A 19,912-nucleotide genomic window follows, 5' to 3' on the forward strand; every position below is an offset into this window, starting at 1 on the left:
TTACTTGATTTTGTTTCTAAAAGACCTTGTATGACGCCATTGATAATAGCTTCCAAATTTTTGCCTCAGACAAATTTAAGCCAACTGGCCTCCAGTTCTGTGCTCTGCGCCACCCTCCCTTTCTAAGTGAAGTACTTCCAGTTGCCATTTTCAATTTAAATGGAATATTTTCTGAACCTAGCGAAGTTTGGATATTCAAACCGACGAGTCATTTCTCCAAGTAACCATTTTTAGGACCTTAAGATGAATTCCATCAGAACTTGGATGAGTTAAAATGCAAGTGGTGTGCATGTTAAAACAAACAATTTGCTGGAGAAACTCAGCAGGTTGAACAGCGTCCCTTGGAGGAAAGAGATTGTCAACGTTCTACATCAAAACCCTGCAACAGGATTCTTGTCAGGTTTTGACTAATCACTTCTTCCCACAAATGCTGCTTGTGTCATTGAGTTCACCCAGCAGGTTATTTGTTGCTCCATATTCCAGCATCTGTAGTATCTTGTGTCTCCATGTTAAATAAATATTGATTATAAGATTAATAAAATCTTTATCAAAGCTCAAGTGGCCAAGAGCTTTAAAAATAAGCTTATGGCCCTTGGAGTTGAAGGGTTTGGCTAGATCAATTCAAACCAGCTGCAAGACCCTCCATTTCCAGTTTGCTTAAACAATCCAACAATTTGATCAGTGTTGGTGCCCTGGTGAACGTAATTTTCCCTTTAATTCCTGATTAACAGATATTTTGGAGCAGTTAACAGATAAATTATTTATAGTTTGTATCCTCTACGATAAGACTGATGTTATGTACTTGTTTAATTCATGGATCATTACCAGCAGGAAGTTAGCGTCCATTTAAGGATGTTTTGAGGTAGTTGGAGGCATGCAATAAAATAGGCTGAAGTCAGCACAGCTTCCTTAAGGGAAAATCTTGCCTGGCAAATGTGTTGGGGTGTTTTGATGCAATAGCTGGTAGAGTTGACAAAGGAGAGTCACTGCATGTTGTTCACTCGAATGGGTTAACACAATGTGATCGAAATCACACTGTCTGATAGGTTGGAAGACCCTGGAGAGGTAGACCACGTGCAGTACATATTTTTAGAGAAGAGGAGCATGTACCTGAGGATGAAGACTTTAAGGACAAGCTGTTCATATTTCTGCAAAGTGAGGAAAATGAGTTATCTGGTGTGAAAGGTCTAATGGGTCCTTCAGTGGTTGATTTAAATTCTGAGCTGGTTTTGGCTATTACTTCACTAGTTGATAAAGGCAGCTGTGTATCTGTGGAGAACCTAAGTTATTTTAGGCTGGGAATGTTCTCTGGGGTCAAGCTCACACCCATTGGTGAAGAAGAATATGAGGGTTGGGCTCAGCAGACATCCCTGTAACTGGATGAATGGCAGTGCTCAGATAATATAGGAAAACAGAGGCTGGTAGAGAGCTTAAAGGGTCTGGCGGCTGATATAGTGACGGTCCTAAAGGCAGAAAATCCGTTAGCCATGTCAGCTAATTACCTTCAAGCTCTGGAAGATGCTTTTGGCATTGCTGAAAGTTTAGCCGATTTTAGGATGATGTTTAGGCACACGTTCCAGGAGGAAGGAGAGAAGTTGTCTGCCTGCATTTTCAGATTGGAGAAGCTGCTGCACTGTTTCCGCCTCAAAGGGGGCATTCAATTGTCTGAGAGAAATTGCTTGAGAATGGAGCAAGTTGTGAAGGGCACACCATCACATGACATGATTGCGCTATGTATTTGAATGACCTGCAAGATGCGCCCTCCTCCATCTTTTACCAAGTTACTCAGATAAGTTAGAGAGAAGGACAACGTGATTGAGAAGCACAACATTTCCAAAACCCAAGTAGTCTCCAGTAGTAGCCTGTGTTGCAAAGGTGACCCCTGATGACACAGAGATAGATCTTATGAGGAATGAGGTGGAAAACCTTCAAGCTGAGCTGATTTGATGACTGCTAATGTTTCAGCTAAACATGATACGTCCATTGAGAAGCCCGACCAACCTGTAGGACTTATGACACAGAGGACTGCTGCTGAAAAAGGTCTCCTGACTAGAGAGGCGATGGGTATTGTCTGTTACAACTGTGGAGAAGACGGACATTTCAAGTGAGACTGCAAGGGACAGGAAAATCTTTGAAAAGTAAGTCGCTGGTTAATCAAACAGAGAAGAAAACAGGCAAAACTACAGAGGGACCCAGTAAAGGAATGGGCTGGCATTTTGGAGAGGATACGTTCCAATCGGTGTATCAAGGGAAATGCTAAAGTGCAGAACACTAATCCTGAGGCTTTAGTGGGACCAAGCTCTGATGTATCCATATGGATGGAAGCTGTTTATGCTAGAGCCATACTTGACACAGGTTCTCAAGTTATTTTGCTTTATAGATCCTTTTACAACCGGTATTTGATGCATTTACAATTAACGCCACTCAGTGCCCTTGAGATTCGGGGGCTTAATACTGATGAGTACCTGTCATTGAAACTAGAATTTTCAGAAGCAGACGTTAGAGTAACTGAGACTATTGACACACCAGTTGAAAAGGGTAGACCTTCCATTCTTGTGGAAACAAATACTTTCATTGCAGGAAGGCAGGTGGGAGCATGCAAGGAGAGAAATGAAAAGAACTTTTTGAAAGCCTTGTACATTCTCCCTGTGTTCAGAGTTGCTTTTTAAAAGGTGCAAGTTCCTCCTAAGCAGGACGAGTATAAACGAGGAACTGTGTGGTACACCCAGTCTAAACCTGTCATGTAATATCCTAGAGGAGTAGCTAGAGTGACAGGAACCCCCAAATTTACCAGAATGCCAACGCCTCGGTCATCCAGATGGATGCTCCTGCTGAAATTGTGAGTAGAGTAACGCTTACCTACAGGAGTGCTGGTGAGACCTGAACTACAGAAATCTTCAGGTGTCTACACAAACAGGTTGACAGTGATTACCAGGAACACCTCAGGGAGAGATGGCACCAACTGCCCCTCTTTTTCCTATGCTGGTAATCTCTAGCTTTCCTAGGGAAACAGAAGAGAAACAGTCTTCTTGATCGAGGAAGCCAACATCAAAGTCATACAATTTTGGTGACTTACCAATGCCTGAGGAATGGAGATGGAGATTAACTGAGAAGATGTTGGAACGCAAGGATGTCTTTTCTACGGACGAGTCTGATGTTGGTTTCTCCATTAGTACTTGCCACACTATTAGAGTGATCGAGGACACCCCTTTCCAAGAGAGGTCTCACCAGTTAGCACCAGCGGAGATTGAAGATGTTCAGCAGCACCTGCTTAAACTGAAGGAAGTTAAGTTCAGTCATGGGGCAGGGGGACCTGAACTGCAGGAAGATCTGAACCACAGGAAGATATGAGTAATAGAGAGGGAGAGACACCCTCTAGTAGACAGGAAGGGTCACAAGGAGTGGTTGAAGCTGGGGAAGCTGAGGATGAGATAAGGAGGTCTCAGAGAGTCAGGTAACCCCTAGCTTGGCTGGAAGAGTGTGCACCTGGGAAACAGGTTGATATTCATTCCCATGGTGAGATATGCCACTTCTATTTATAAATGGATTGGGGGCCCTGAAATCACAACATTTATTTGAATACTGTTTTACTAATAATGGTTTAATAAGTTCCAAAATCATGAGGACATGACTATTTTTGGTGGGGGGAGAGTGTAATGCTGGTTAAGATTTTTACTGCTATGCTGAAGGTATTTCATTATTAGCAGTTTTCTGTAAAAGCAGTGTGCCATGCTGGAAGGTGTGTTTTGGCTTCAGCTAAGATAAGTTCACATATTGTTCAACTTGGGAATGTGAGTCCACCAATCAGGATTGTGGGGAAGAGTTTTCTGAAGGACAGTTGTCTGGTTCAGGGGTCTTTTTGGCGGGAGCTGTGGAGAGGATCGGAGGGAAGATGACTGAGGATGCCGTCCCTGTTTCACAAGCTGCTTTGTGCAGATGAATGACTTCAAGGAAGAAGGGCCAATACTCCCGAGAGAGCACCCATTTGTTCGAGATGGATTTCGAGCCAAGTCTGGAATGTCGTGTGTGCTTTCATGCAGTCCATGGGTCCAGTGCTTGAGTTAAATTCTCTAGTATGAGCTCCAATTTAATGGGCACAATTGGACTGGGTTAACTGTAACTGGCCCTTTTATTTACTTTTTCCTTTTTTTCCCTGCTCACTGTTCAATAAAGTTGAACTTTGTAAATATACTTTCTTTATAATTTTATATGTGTACGATTTGATATTTCTTCTCGACTGACAATTGTATATGGGCAGTATTTACACAGTATTAGCTTAAATTGAGGTTTCTTTAATCAGAACATCACAACATTCCTGTTTGGTTGAACCCCAAACCATATCGACTCTAGACGCCTATTGTTCATGAAGGGTGCCTTCTGACCACTGACTTCCATTGCTGTTAGCTGGGTGAGCCAGGTTTCTATATGAGCCCAATGAGGGAGCTTCTCTATCAAATATTGAAAGGCCTAGAAACTGGGAGAGTATAAGAACAGAAGGCACAGCCTCTGATAGAAGGACATTTCTTAAGATCAGAGCTAAGGAGGTCTTTCTTTAGCCAGTGGGTTGATGAATGTGTGAAATACATTGCCACAGATGGCTGTGAAGATCAAGTCACTGGGTACAGTTAAAGCGGAGGTTGATAGGTTCTTGAAGGTTGTCAAAGGTTACAAGAAAGCAGAAGAATGAAATTAGGAGAGAAAGTAAATTAGCCATGATTTAATCGTGGAACAGATTGGATGAACCAAATTCTGCTCCTGTGGTCTTATTTCCATTAGTAATTTCATAGACTCATTGACTTCTGGATAAGTGCTTAGCTTATTAGCTCTTTTTAAAATTTACATGGATCCTTTTATTATCTGTTTTCCTATTTTTGGCTAGCTTAATTTTTAAAAATTCAATCTTCTGGCAATCATTTTTGTAGTTACATACTTTGTCTTTTGATTAGGTACGTTTTTTTAATAACTAATCATGATGGTGAATCCTTTCTCTCTCAAATGTTATTTTGGTTTCCAAGCATCTGCATTTGTTTACTCCATTCAAAATCTTTCAATTTATCTTTCCCTTGATGTTGTTAGTTCAGTTATTGACCATTATCTACTGTTGCCCAGAACATATAGATGAAGTTGTATACTGGACAGTAGTACACTACCATACTACCTGATTAAATAAATGTAAAGAAGGGCCATTACACTCACTCATAGCAAATGAGAATTAGTAAACTAATTTCTAGGACAGCCTCGTTGCTTGTAAATATTTAAAATGCCATTGAGATGTTTTCAGTATCAGCTTACATCAATTTCTCAAGGGTAATTAGTTTTGGCCATGATTAATGGTTTTGCCTCTATTTTCTATCACGTGTGTTGAAAAAACAAATCTGATTTTGATAATTAATCACAAGTTAACAGAACGTAGGCCCTGCAGAGGAACCTATGTAAGGAATTGTTTACACTTAATATTTGGTAAATCAACAAAATATCTGCTCCTGACAAACTGAATATTCCTTCTTTGTCTTGTGTCCATTTTTTGGTCTTCTGTAATGCAAGCTTGAAAATGCTGCAGGAGCAAGTTAAGGCTGAAAGACCTTTGTCCTTTCCTGATGGATTAATCTATATCTTTAAATTTGCCTCACTTTATCAATGTATGTTTCTAAGCAATGTGCTTGTGCACTGAATACCAGATGATACTTGACTGGGTCCACTGACAGTGGACCAACACATGCACTGGGATAGAACTTACTCAGGCAACAAATCTAGCAATCCAGTTCACTCACTGCTAACTTCAAGGAAGACAGAGCCTTTTATAGGCCAGATCTCTCTCACACAATTTCCACAGTTCAGGTGCAAAATGGTAATCCAAATCTGCTGTTAGTTCCAAGGAACAGAGGCGCGTTTACAGGTTGGAGGGAAACTGGTGTAGCAGCAGTTAATATTATCCTTGTAGAGTCAACTACCAAAATATATTTAGACATCAGCAATCTTGCTGATGCAACAGAAAAGCTAATTTGTACCACAGACTCCTTGCTTGTAAATATTTAAAATGCTATTGAGATGTTATCAATATCAGCTTACAGCGATTTCTCAAGGTTAATAATGTAGTGGATGCCAGCTCATCCTAAAATCGGCAATAAGTGTGCTACCTCCATTTTAGCTCCTTTTCCCTACCTTGATTTTGCAGGTGGAAGGAGTTAAACTACTCCTATTGACATGTTTGCTGTCTAATTTGAGTTATTATAATCATCATTAGGAGAGTATATCCTGCTCTCAAAGGTTGTAACTTGACCTGGCATGCATTAGGGATTATCCTCCAGCCATGATTGAATATACAACTATACGTGGCATCAACAAAGTGGTAGTTTAAGCAGTTTTGATCCTCTATTTATGGAAAGATTATTATTCCATTAAAGGTGAAATGATCCTGGATATGAAAAATGGGAATTTACTCACTTTAGAAAAAAGCGATGCAGTTTTATGGAAACATGCATGCCAAGTAGGGAGAAAACGGAGAAAATTCTAAAACAATACTTTCTCTGTTGGAAGAATTGGAGACTAGAGGAAAGAATCTCAGAAGAAATGAGGTGTCCATTTGAAACTTAGAGGAAGAAGAATTTCTTCCCTTCGAGAGTTGAGAGCTTCGGAGATACTGTTGTCATAAAATTAGGGCAGTGCTTGTTGGTGCCATGGCTAGAAAAATTGGATTGCTTAGATATTGGATTAGATCCAATTGGGTGCTCTGAAACAGCAGTGCATGTAACGATATAACACTTTTATGAAAAAATGCTAAAATTAAATGAAATGTGTCTATAAAAACACTGACAGAGAGTCAAGTTTTGTACATTACAACAAGAAGCTTACAACTGCCACAGCTTCACTGAGCTGATCACAGGGCGTGCGGTCAAACATAAAAGAGTTTACCTTAAAATTGAGGGGAAATGTTGGGTAGAGAAGCAGTGTTGTGCAGTAGGGTGGGGTACACAATTCTTCAATCTTGATGGCAGGACATTGATGACGTTGCTGGCTGGCATGGGTTTCATGTCATGTATGGATAACACATTAATGCACACTGATCACTGAGGCATAGACCAAACTCAGTGCACCTGGCTACATAAAATAAAAGAAGTTTGCAATGTTGTATGGAGCAAGCTGTGAAGAGTTTTTCCAATGCATAACAGTTATTTGAAGTGAGCCTGGAAGATGCTCAGTGAAACGAATTGATAGCAAGATTCTCATCTTAGTGGATATCTCAACATGGAAGATATAATTTTTGTCTTTAGCATGTGAAAGGTGTGGTGCTAAACTTGCTACCTAATGGTGCTGTCTGACACTATATACAAATTGACCATGCCAGCTTTAATCTCAATAAAACGTGGCCAATACAAGCTTCATATCTTGTCCGGATACATCACAACAATATGCTCTGCCCAAGACCAGGAGAAACCGCAGAGCATTATGGACACAGTTCAATACATTATGGAAGTCAGGGAGTTTATGTACATCTTTCGCTGCCTCAGGACAAGTACAGATAGGCTGAATGGTCTTCTCGTGTTCAATTTATAATTCTATGAAATATGACCAACTTATTTTATGAGCCAGGAATTCTGAACTTGTCCATTTTATGTTGCAGCTGCTGCTACTACTACGCTCTCACCTGAATCTGGTCACGCTCGAAGATGCAATGAGTCAGACAAATCCTATTGTGTTAATGGCGGAGTGTGTTATTACATTGATGGTATTAATGAACTTTCTTGCAAGTAAGTGAGTGCATTTTTCTATGCTATAATAGGAGGATATTGCTCAGTATTTCTATTGAGATTAAGTGTGTTTTATTTGACAATGCTGAAATTGATTTGCCTTTTGAGTACTGAAGGTGATGAACAAAGGTGTCATTTTAATAATCGGATTGTACAAGCATAATGCAGTTTCACAGTTGATCTTAGAGAAATATAATGACACAGATGAAATTATAGTGTTAACTTTGTCATTGTTCGATAATTTTGTTTGAAAATTGGCAAGCTGAAATACAACTGAAACTGGACACAGTGCTTCAGCTGAAGGTAGTGAATATCTTCATGGTACCCATGTCCAGGCAGTTTTGGATGCAGTAAAATTGATCTATCCTTTAAAATGTTACAAAATAATCATCTTCAGGACTCCTGGCATAATATCCGTATGCACATATTGTGTAAATAAAACACTTGATTCCATATTATGCAGAGGGTACTTAGGTTTTACAGTATTCAATGTGGCATTTTGGCTAATTCCTTGAGAAATTTTCAATAAAGAGAATATAAATTTTAACAAGCAATAACTCACTCCAAATGGCTTATTCACTATGAAGACAGCATGAGTCCAAAAAGTCAGATAATGTAGATGATGCCGGTAGGGACTGGAAGCTTTGAACTGCCATATCCAGGCACTACATTCCTGCTATATGAACCTTCACCCTCTTTACAAGAAAAAGACAAGCTGTTCCTTATCTACAGTTACATCTTTGACTTTGAAATATAATGTTTCCCAGGAAAATAGTTAATGAATCATTTTGTCCAAACTGCTGAGGATTTATTTTTATCTGACATAAAAATGATTCCAAATTGCTTATTTATTATTATTCAAGAACAAGGGGAAAATTCTCAAACAAGTTCATTCATGGGGATGTCTTAACATTTCCCACTCCGATAGCCTTTAACTCACATTAATATAGTATTTTCGAAGCTAAATTCCCTGCAGGACATTTTACCAATCTGAAACATTATAACTGCGTAGTCCTGGCATTTACACAAGGATGAAAGATCATTTCTTTGTAATCCCTAGGTTGTAAAGCTTCCTCAATACAAATGAATTAACTACAGATGTGGTTCATAATAATAGCATTTTCTACAAATAGTTGATCGCAATGAGCATTTATAGAACCTTTACTGACCAGCTCATTGTATTTTGTACATGAAAATAATTTTGGAATGTCTTAACTAATCTGTTTTGGAAACATACCATCAGATCAAAGAATAGAGTATAGATTTTGTCTGATCTGCAGCAATTTATGAAGATAGTGACGGAAGCAAAGAATAGATTAGGATTCAGTCTCCTATGTTTGGATGTTGGGAGAAGCCAACATTGGGTGGGTTAATGGTGGACCTGTCCTACTGACCAAATTTTTCCATGCCCTGCTACAGAAGCTAGAACAACACCTATTATAGATTAAATATTTTTAATCCTTCATTTCAAATTTAAACAGTTTTAAAAACAAAACTATTTGGAAATATTAATCTAATCTATATATTTTTTAGAAGGAAGTGTTACTTTTCCCTTTGCTTCATAATCTGCAGGCCTAGAATCCCCATTGAAATCAATGGTGGCCTCAGGTGTTTTTGCAAGGTTTGACAAGAGATTTTCCCAATATGAGCCTAATCCCAGCTACCTGGACTCTGGCATTGGATTTTACTGGAAGTCTAGCGATGTAGCAGGTATTTCACTATATGTCACTTGGAAATTCTGGACTTGCTTGTACCTTAGAGCTAGTGCAGAAGAGTGAGATTTATTGACCTTTCTTCACTAAGAGAATTGGAACTACTCTGGAAACAAATTCTATGCCATTATGTTTGGATAAGATCTACCTCATAATTTTAAGAAAAACTGTTCAAGTCTTTACCAGAATAATGTATAATAAATGGGCATTAGATTCTGTGAGAAGAAAAAATAAGCCCTTGAAGTGTACTGGTAAAAACAGACTGGACAGTGCAATCAATATAAATGTGCTAAATTGGCAATCGGATATTGTTGGTTGATCATAACAGTAGGAAAGTTAAAGTACTTTCTCCCTTGGATAGCATGCAGTAGGTGTGATACCCTAGCTTCAAATCATTAAATGTGAGGAAAAATTAAGGCAGCGAAAGAGGGTTGATGAATAACCATTTGACATTTAGGTTGAGGTAGTTAATTGGATTCAGCACTGGCTTTATGGGAGAAGCCAGAGAGTGGTAGTAGATGGTTGTCTTGCTGATAGGAGGGCTGTGACTAATGGTGTGCCGCAGGAATCAGTGCTGGGTTCATTGTTGTTATCAACGATCTGGCTGATAATGTGGTAAACTGGATCAGCAAATTTGACGGGGAGCGTAGTGGACAGTGAGCAAGGCTATCAAAGGTTGCAGCTGCATTTGGACCAGCTGGAAAAATAGGTGGAAAATGCAGATGGAAGTTAATGCAGACAAGTGTGAGGTGTTGCAGATTGAAAGGACGAACCAGGGTAGGATTTCCACAGTGGGCAGTAGGCACTGAAAAGTATGGTAAAACAGTGAGATCTGGGAATTCCTTTAAAGTGGGGTGACAGGAAGATAGGGTCGTAAAGAGAGCTTTTGGCACATTATCATTCTTAAATTGAAGTACTGAGTATAGGAGCTGGAATGTTATGTTGAATTGTGTAAGATATTGGTGAGGCCTATTTTGGTGTACTGTGCATTTGTGACCACCTATCTACAGGAAAGATATCAATAAGATTGATAGAGTACAGAGAAGATTTACAAGGATATTGCTGGGACATGAGGCCCGGACTTACAGGGACAGGTTGAGTAGGTTAGAACTTTATTCCTTAGAGTACAGGAGAATGAGAGGAGATTTGATAGAGGTGTATGAAATTTTGAGTGGTACATATAAAATAAATGCAAGGCTTTTTCCACTAAAGTAGGGTGAGACTAGAACTTGAGGTCATTGGTTAAGGGTGAAGGGAGAACTGTTTAAGGGGAACATGAGTGGGAATTTATTCACTCAGAGGGTGTTTCCAGTGTGGATTGAGCTGAGAGTGCAACTGGTGGATGTAGGTTTAATTTCAAAATGTAAGAGAAGTTTGAATAAGTACAGTTCATGGATGGGTGGGGTATGGTCCAATTGCATTATTTGATAGGACAAGGCAAAATAATAATAATTTGTGTTAATTATGATATTTAAAAATCCAATAAAATTACTTTAGGTTCTGGAATAAAAAGAGAAAATACAGCAGATGAGGCAACATTGTGAACAGTGGCTTAATGTATCAGTCCACTGACCTTCAATCAGCTTCTCAAAAGACCCAGAGAGAATAAATACTGAATTACGTGCAGGGCAATGGAAGAGAAAATACAAGAAACGCTGGTGTGATAGAGAAAGATTTGGAATGTAAAGGATGATTAAATTGATACAGCAAAATAGAAGTGAGAAACAAGTCTGAAAGATGAGGCAATTGTGATAAAGCTCTGACAGTTTGATGGAGAAGGCAAGCAGCAGGCTACCTTGTGGGCCATGTCCTGTCAGAGAATCCTCACCTCAAGCAGCAACTACAATCTACTTCATTCACAAAAAAATGGGGATAAACGAATCTAGTTTAAAAAGAAATCAAGGAATGTTTTCATTTATGATTGTAACTGGCTTTTATTATCTTTCCATTATTGGCACACTGTTAGGTGGGTATCTAACATCAGCTCCCTTTTCTACACACACAGTTATCTGGCTTTCCGCTTTTTGAAGTATACTGAGCTATAAATTCTTCCTCCTTCTGCATAGCAATAAAATGTCTACCTGCTCTACAGTCACTGAACAATGGTTTATAAAATCCCGGAATGTTCACTATAATTGATTTTTTTATGAAACTGATTTGATGATTTCAGAAATAATGTGCTAAATAGCTGCTATTTAGAGATGCGATGTTTAAACAAACATCAGCATAATGCTCCCTTTCTAACTAAAGAAAATACATGGATAGACAAAAACAGGCAAGGAAACTTTGAGTTCAATTTCAGTTTCAAAAAGATTTGCCATTTCCACCAATGAGTATAGCCATGGAAATAAATGCTGCTTTTTTAAAATGGTTACTCAGTAGCCCCCACTTCCCCCCAGTACTAATCCCAATGAAGGTGCCATTGATTATACACAGAACTACCTCAGCCTGTCGATATTCGACACTACTTCCCAATGATACCAACAAATAGAGGCACTCCAGTGACGTGGTTTGGCATCATTTCCCTGTCTCTCTTGCAAATATGATCTTCTTCAAATACACAAGAAGTTCTGCAGATGCTGGAAATCCGGAGTAACACACTCAACCCACTGGAGGAACTCAGCAGGCCAAACAGCAACTATGGAAATGAATAAATAGGCAACGTTTCAGGCTGAGACCCTTCTTCAGGACTGGAAAGAAAGGGGTGGGGTGGGGACACCAAAATAAAAAGGTGGAGGATGGGAAGGAGGACTAGCTAGAAGGTGATAGGGGAAGCCAGGTGAGTAGCAAAGATAAAGCTCTGGAGAAGGTTTCTGGTAGGAGAGGAGAGTGGACCATGGGAGAAACAGAAGAAGGAGAGGCCACCAGGGAAGGTGATAGGCAGACAGATGAGGAGAAGAGGCAAGAGGCCAGAGTGGGTAAGAGAAGAAGAGGGAACAGAGAGGGGAAAAGAATTACTGGAAGGAGAAATCGATGTTCATGCCATCAGGTTGGAGTCTACCTAGAACGAATATGAGGTGTTGCTCCTTCACCCTCAGAGGGTCCTCATCATGGCAGAAGAGGAGGCCATGGACCAACATGTTGGAATAGGAAAGAAAATTGTTGGCCACTGGAAAATGTGGCAGATAGAGTGGAAGTGGTCAACAAAGAGGTCCCCAAAGTGGGTCCTCCTTTCTGTCCCCCACCTTTTTATTCTGCTGTTTTCCCCCTTCCTTTGTAGTCCTGAAGAAGGATCTCGACCTGAAACATTGACTGTTTATGCATTTCCATAGATAGTGTCTGACCTGCTAAGTTCTTGCAGCATTTTGTGCGTGCTACATCTTCTTCAAATGGTAGCTTCCACAGGAAAGCACTAACTCATTCCAAAATAAAACAACCAAGCACTCATTTTCATTGACTCTACAAAACTATGTCCTGTAGCAATTACTTCTATACTGTATTTTCATTTTTCTAGAGCGACATAAAACAAAATACAGGCATGTATTTTTAGATCATACTGTGGAACAGCTCAGCACAGTACAGCTACTTCAGCCCATGACCTTGTGTTCAACTAATTAAGATGATGCCAAGTTGAACAAATAACTTGTGCCTGCTCATGGTCCATATCACTCTATACTTTGCATATTTATGTGTCTATCTAAGAGCTCCTTTTCAATCTACCTCCAGCACTCTGTGTTATATATAAAAAAATACTTGCCCCGCACAACTACAAACTTTTTGCCCTCACCTTCAACGCATGCATTAGATGATACGAATATGGATAGGAAATGTTTGAGAGATATTGGTCAAACACAGGCAGGTAAGATTAGCATAGATGTTCATCTTGGTTGTCATGGACAACCAAGGGCTTGTTTCTGTCCTGCGTAACGTATGGATTCCAGTACCTACTGTATGCTGTTATTGCTGACAGCTTCCATCGCTCGAGAAAGCAGGAGTACTTGTGCTTGAGGCTTATGCAGCAAATCTGTGAAAGGGGCTGGTGATCTGGCATCAGTGAGGAGAAGACTGATCACCGTGGCCTTTTTTTCATCCCATAAGTGATGTGCAAACTTTCCACAGCCTCCCCGTCTATTGTTCTGATAAAGAGCAGAAAAATTAAAAGATTCAGATTTAAACTGAGATCCAACTAGCCAAGAATCCAACAATTTAATAGCATGTGTGCCTCACTCAGCTAACAGTGATCAGAAAATACCTTTGATGGATCACTTTACGACTAAGGAAAAAGGAAATGATTGGTTTTAAAACATGGTTCTATAACTGCCACATCTTCTGGGGATCCTCTTTTGGTATATAGCTAGCAGTAACAACACAAGCAACATAACCTGATGCATTGTGTTGCCATGAGATGGTACAACTTACTTTTCACTACAAAGCTGGCTTTTTTCTCCCCCACAAAAGCCAATAACATACGTAACAAGTGCCAGTCTTACCTTGTTGAGAGGAAACTTAGCTCTATTGTAGAGATGTAAATGGTGGAATATCAAGCTCATTCTGCTGAGGTCATACCTGCAATATAAAAGTAAGATTTGTCAAACAAAACAATAACATGTTTCAATATGAAATATTGAAAACATTTACATGATAAATCAGTGGTATACCGATCAGTGCAGATTTTGCAAGATCCCATGAAGTTATAATAGACTTAACCTTATTTATGATTCATTTTACTGTACATGAAACTGAAAGTGAAAAAAAACTGTAGAAATATTCATGTTATTCTATGTTGGGAGTGAGAGCAGATAAATGTGCTTAACTGCATAAAATCCACAAATAAGCCATCCAGAAATTGCTGTGTGATGCAAAAATTGAAGATATAAATTGTAATTATTTCTAAAGAAATAATGTTACTGTACAAGTGTATGTCTTGGTTAAAAGCATTTAATACTAACTTGCGAGCTAATAGGGCTGAAGTGTTCTCTGTGCTGCCCAACTAATGTGTGTTTTTCAAAGGTTATTGCTCTGACTACTGAGTTACCAAGCATGTGTGTCTGGGTCTGATCTGGGGATAATGACAGAACAAGTATAAACTGATCACATCATGACTAACATAACCAATCATGATATCATTCTGTGTGTTGCTTTCACGTTACTGACCTGCCAAGATACTGGACACATGCTCTACTGTACTAAGTTTTGTATCTTTAAATAATGTGTCTTAGTAATTAATCAGTTTCAAAAGATAAATCAAATGAAATATTGGCAACCGTGAACATGGATGAATCAGATATACTAAATGCCTCCTGTTCTTTCCCGTTTGCCTATGTAAATATCAATCAGATTAGGTTTGTCTAGCCAGTCTGACAATCAGTTTGATTGATTAATCAGGCTGTTCAATTAATCCACCTGAAGTGCTGGATTGGGAAGACATGCTCTGTCTGAAGGAATAAAGCTTTAAGATAAAATTCATGCCAAGTCTTGCAAAGATGAGCAATGGAACCGTCTGCCTCACAGAGATAAATTCTCATCAATAATGTGATTGATGAACAAGTCTTTGTGTCACTTCCAATTGTTTTAGCTCTTGTCCTGCCCTGCCCTCAACAGCATCAGAGTTGAAAATAGAACCAGATCACTGAGTTGCAATAATTTCACTAGCCATTAATCACAGTATGAGCTAATAAACAATCAGGTTGTGACATAAATCTAGTCACCAGTCAATATGAAGAACTGGCTTATTAGATTGTTGGAGCATAGTGTTTTAAAATTCAAGATTCAAAATTATTTTAGTTATCTCCAGTCCTCAAATATGAAAGGGAACTATATAATATTTACTCTGGATATGATACAGCACAAAAACACAATAAGGAACATAATAAAAAAAAATCCAAAATAAATATAAATACATAAGACACCTTCTATTTATAGAGTGATTGTATGTCCATTAAGTGATGTTAGGCCACAGGAGTGTCTGTACATCAGTTGACTGACAGGAAATGATAAATTAGTGGTGGTGAAGGGTGTAGAGGGCTGGGTTAGTGGGTGGAGGTGTTGATCAGCCTCACTGCTTGGAGAAAGTAACAGTTTTGAGTCCAGTGGTCCTGTTGTGGATGCTACGTAACCTCCTCCCTGATGGGAGTGGGACAAACAGTCCATGAGCAGGGTCGGTGGGATCCTTTAAGATGTCACGGTTTCCAACACTTTTCTGTATATATATGTCCTTGATAGTGGGTATACAGGGGCTACGGATGTGTTGGGCAGTTTTGACTACCTGTTGTAGAGCCTTCCTGTCCACTGCAGTGCAATTTCCGTGTCATGCAGTGATGCAGCAGGTTAGGATGCTGTCTACTACGTATCTGTAGAAGAACTTTAAGTATAGATGTGCATAGTCCAGCTCTCTTCATCCTCCTCAGAAAGTAAAGGTGTTGATGAGCTTTCCTGATTTGGTGAAACCAACTCATTCTTCAAAAATTAAACAATCTTATAAAGGGAGCTAAAAATTTCCTTTGATAAAGAATGCATTCTGAAACTCAAATTTACATTTCTTAAATCTCTCTTTGTTTTATTTCATCACCACTTCTTTCCTTTTGGACTTTCCTCCTTTGCTGGTGCTGAGTTCTGCTAAAAGTGCCAATACAGTGCCGAGTGAAAGCTTCCATAATGAGATCCTCCTGCTATCTCACTGAGCTCTACTGTGAAGAAACTGCCCAAATCTCCGTCCAACTGTATCTGCAACAGCTTTTCCAAAGTCGTTTGCAGCCCTGGTCCTGTGGGTTGATACACAGTATTATCGTTTATCCCTCATCTCAGATGGGTTTAGTTAGTCAATCAAGCCACATCACTTTTCACTCATTTAAAACAAATCAGGGCATATCCTAATAATTTGAATTTCTTTTGGATCAGTCATCAAATGACCATCACAAGCATAGATTCCATTAATATCCTTCCATAATTTGAACAGGAACATCAGAGAAGTAATTTTTCAAATTTTAAAGGGTTTGTTTCAAAGTTACAGCAGATGATTCAGGGATAAAACCCACATACATCCTCTCATAGAAAGCCACTTTCCTGCCAAGATGTGGATATTTTCCACTAGATTCTTCTGAACATGTGCTAGTCAACTGTTCACAGAATATACTTTTATATTTTACACTCTCCAGAGCATAACTCTTTCACTGGATGTGACTGGCCCATTCTCTAAGTCACTCTGCTGAATTATCACTCTACTACTTGTCACCTTACATAATACTGAGATTGGGAATTTAAGTAGTAAATCAGAGAGAAAGGCACATATCACACTCAGTGACAGAATAATTTAATAATTGTCCACAAGCTCCAACAATCTGCGTTAAATATTTTTTTAAGTTAGAGCTTCTGCATTAATAGGAAATTGCAAAGGGCTATTTTAATAACTCAATCCATGTTCATCTTCAATTTAGAAATAAATATTTTCCTGCAAACTTTGCAGAGAACAGCATATAACACATTAAACAGTGTCCAGTTATCTCAGCAAACTTTGGGATTAGCATTGATCATAAATTACAATAGAAGCAGAAAGAGCTGGAAATATATAGCTGCCCAGGCAGCATCAGGTGAAAGGTTAGTGACTGAAACATTAACTTCTGTCAATTCTGGCTCTCTCTCCACAGATGCTGCCTGACCTGCTGTGTATTTCCAGCACTCTGATTTTATTTCAGATTTCCAGTTTTTGGTTTTTCAGCTTTCATAAATTGTACTTTTATTTTGGCTTTCCAGACTCTTTAATGCTCCTTCAAAAGCTCCACATTCTTCAATTCATGTATATATTATGTATCATACTTTCTTTCTCTGATGATCAAATAACCTTTGTCCTGGCTGCCACACTTCTTCATCTGCAACTTTGCTGCAATTAACAATTTTGTAATGTGCTTCACTACTGACATCAGGAACAGGTAGGACCAGCTTCTTTTAGGTGGTTTTACCTCTGATCCTTTCCATTCTGACTAGATACAGCTGTATTTATGATAATTTGGCCACTGTGGTTCTTTTTTCAGCAGTTTTAATTGTGACTATATACTTCCTAATTCCACTGTTTATTGGTAACATTGCTCTTCCGTATATAAAAGGGCATACAGGTAAACTTTATTTTTGTGTGCCACATCAACTCATTTTATGAGAGTATTTAAATAATTCAACATAATACGGATCATGTCTCATTTTGATTGTTTTTAGAAGATGCATTTGGAGAATTTTAACCATACTACCATCAGAATATTAAAAAAAAATTTTGTTACAGCTATTTTTAATCGTTTAGATGATAAATGTCTTACTTGGAAATGTGAAAGAAGCAGACACTAAATTTCATGCTCAAAGATGTGTGTGTGATAAAAATGAATATTTAAGATAAATTTGAAACAAATGAAAGAGCTGCACAACTTGGACTGAAGCAGTCTTTTGAATTGTACTCCACTTAACGAGCCCTGTAACTGCTAAAGTTGCTGTGTCGACTTATATAGTTACATCTAATCACACTTAAATTTGTAGTTACAGGTGTATGGAAATGATAGTCTTAAAAGATTCAAAGATGTTTCTCATTAATTGTAACAATGTTTTCAATTACCTGCTGACATGAAATTCCCTCTTGAATAACCTTCAATTATCCTTTCAGAAAATTCCTTCCAATTCTAACCCCTAAAAACAGTTTTTCCCATGTCAACTTTAATTCTTCAGCTTAAATTACTGGCTTCCTATGATCAACTATTCAGCCTTCTAAATTTTAAGTTAATCATCTCTATTGTATCCTTTTAAACAACAACAATTTAATAGTCTGATCACACAACAGTTATCCCTCATAACTGGATCTAAGAAAATCTATTTTTTCTCTCCAACATTTTAAAGCTTTCTTAAATTAGATAAGAATGAACATAATCCAACTGGTGCTCACCTGACAGATTATATATATTTAACACAATTTTCTGCTTTTTCTGCTTCTGAATATAAAACACAAAACCACATTGTTTTATGAACTGCTTTCTTAGCCTATTTGTACGGTGGAAGATTCGCATACAAGTATTAAGGCTTCTTGTCCTTAAGTACCCTTTAAAGTTGTACCATTTTGCCTGCCTCACTTCCTCCTTTCTAACAAAATGTACAATCATGGGCTTTTCTGCTAGAATTTCTTCTGTCAAATTTATCGGTTTATACCTAAGTCTATCACTCTCAGTTTTCTTTATTATTTCACTTCAATGTTCTCTATCATTTGCAGTCATCAAAATTCTCTGAGCTTTGTTAGTTGGAAGCTTGGAGGAAAACGTCTGTACACTTCTTTTCTAATCCAAGTAAAAATCAGTTGCAAAATTTTATAATTTATCCCCGAGTCGATGCTCTATCCTTATTCCCAATATATTCCAGGAATTAGAATTTTGTTAAATATCTTAAAATGTTCTCCCTTATCAAGCTTTTGAAAACTTATATCTGACCTCACGAACACTGTCAGCTACTTTATCAAATTCCCTCTAATTATTAAAATAATAATTTTCTCAAAAGTAATTATTTCTGAAAGCTTCCCCATCATCAATGTTAAGGTAGTAATCTGTAAATTCACAAACGCATCCTCGCTTTTACTGAGTAATTATATTAATTAACTAATCCCATGTGAAATCTTTATAATGATACAGAAGTATGTCCCCAGAATAAAATTCTCTAAAACACCACTCAAGTGGATTTGGTGCCAGCCATATAACCTTGGAGGATGAGTGACAGTTAATGCACTAGAAACATGCAAAGGCACAGACAGCTAAAACAAACAGTACTCTTTTTCATGTCACCATCTCTTCAGATTTAATTGATAGTTTTATTGCATTGTGGTGCAATATTTTGTGTTTGTAAAGTTTCCTTCCAATCAAATGAAAAGAAGGATTAATAAGTTTTTCAAAACAGAACTGCACTCTATACACAGATTATTGCCCTGAATATACAGGAAGGGAAAATAGTATTGTGAAATCTCAGGTCCCACATCCTAATTTAATTTTTCCTTAATATAGCTAAAGAAGTAACTCAGAGTCATTTTCCAAGAAGCTTTTAAACGAGAGCATGTTCCTTTTGAATTCATTGCATGTAGTTGTTTATTATGAAATGACTATCATTACAAAAAATCTGCAGCCACTGACTAATTACCTTGTACATTACATTATTACAGTTGTACCTTAATTTTATACAAACATTCGGCGTACCAGACAATTTATATTTTCAGCATCTGTTGACATGACAATTTCATTTAAGAATTTATCATTTTGTGAATCAACATCACTTTCATGGTAACCTGTCTTTGCAATTTGAATTATTTCAGGTTTTATAGTTTTGACTATACTACAATCCTCAGAAGTATATAGTGCAGTTTTAAATTGTACTGAACCACTAAACAAAACTATTTATTCCAAATTACTCAAACTAATTTTACTGAATTTTAATAAATATAATGTCTTGTACTTATTATTGGATTTCTAATTTTTCCTCAGAGTTCCTGCCTTCACTGGAACT

General features: G+C 38.1%; 1 protein-coding gene across 3 annotated transcripts in view; it reads left to right on the forward strand.

Annotated features, from left to right (window-relative positions):
• LOC134349309 (pro-neuregulin-2, membrane-bound isoform-like) overlaps nucleotides 1–19,912 on the forward strand; it is a 144,286-nt gene that overhangs the window by 92,713 nt on the left and 31,661 nt on the right. For all 3 annotated transcript variants that reach the window (XM_063053413.1, XM_063053415.1, XM_063053414.1), the window contains exon 4: nucleotides 7,622–7,748. In XM_063053413.1, the coding sequence (XP_062909483.1) occupies nucleotides 7,622–7,748 (127 nt within the window). The remainder of the gene's footprint in view (nucleotides 1–7,621; nucleotides 7,749–19,912) is intronic.

This window comes from Mobula hypostoma, chromosome 7 (genome assembly GCF_963921235.1).
Source record: "Mobula hypostoma chromosome 7, sMobHyp1.1, whole genome shotgun sequence".
NCBI classification, from domain to species: domain Eukaryota; kingdom Metazoa; phylum Chordata; class Chondrichthyes; order Myliobatiformes; family Myliobatidae; genus Mobula; species Mobula hypostoma.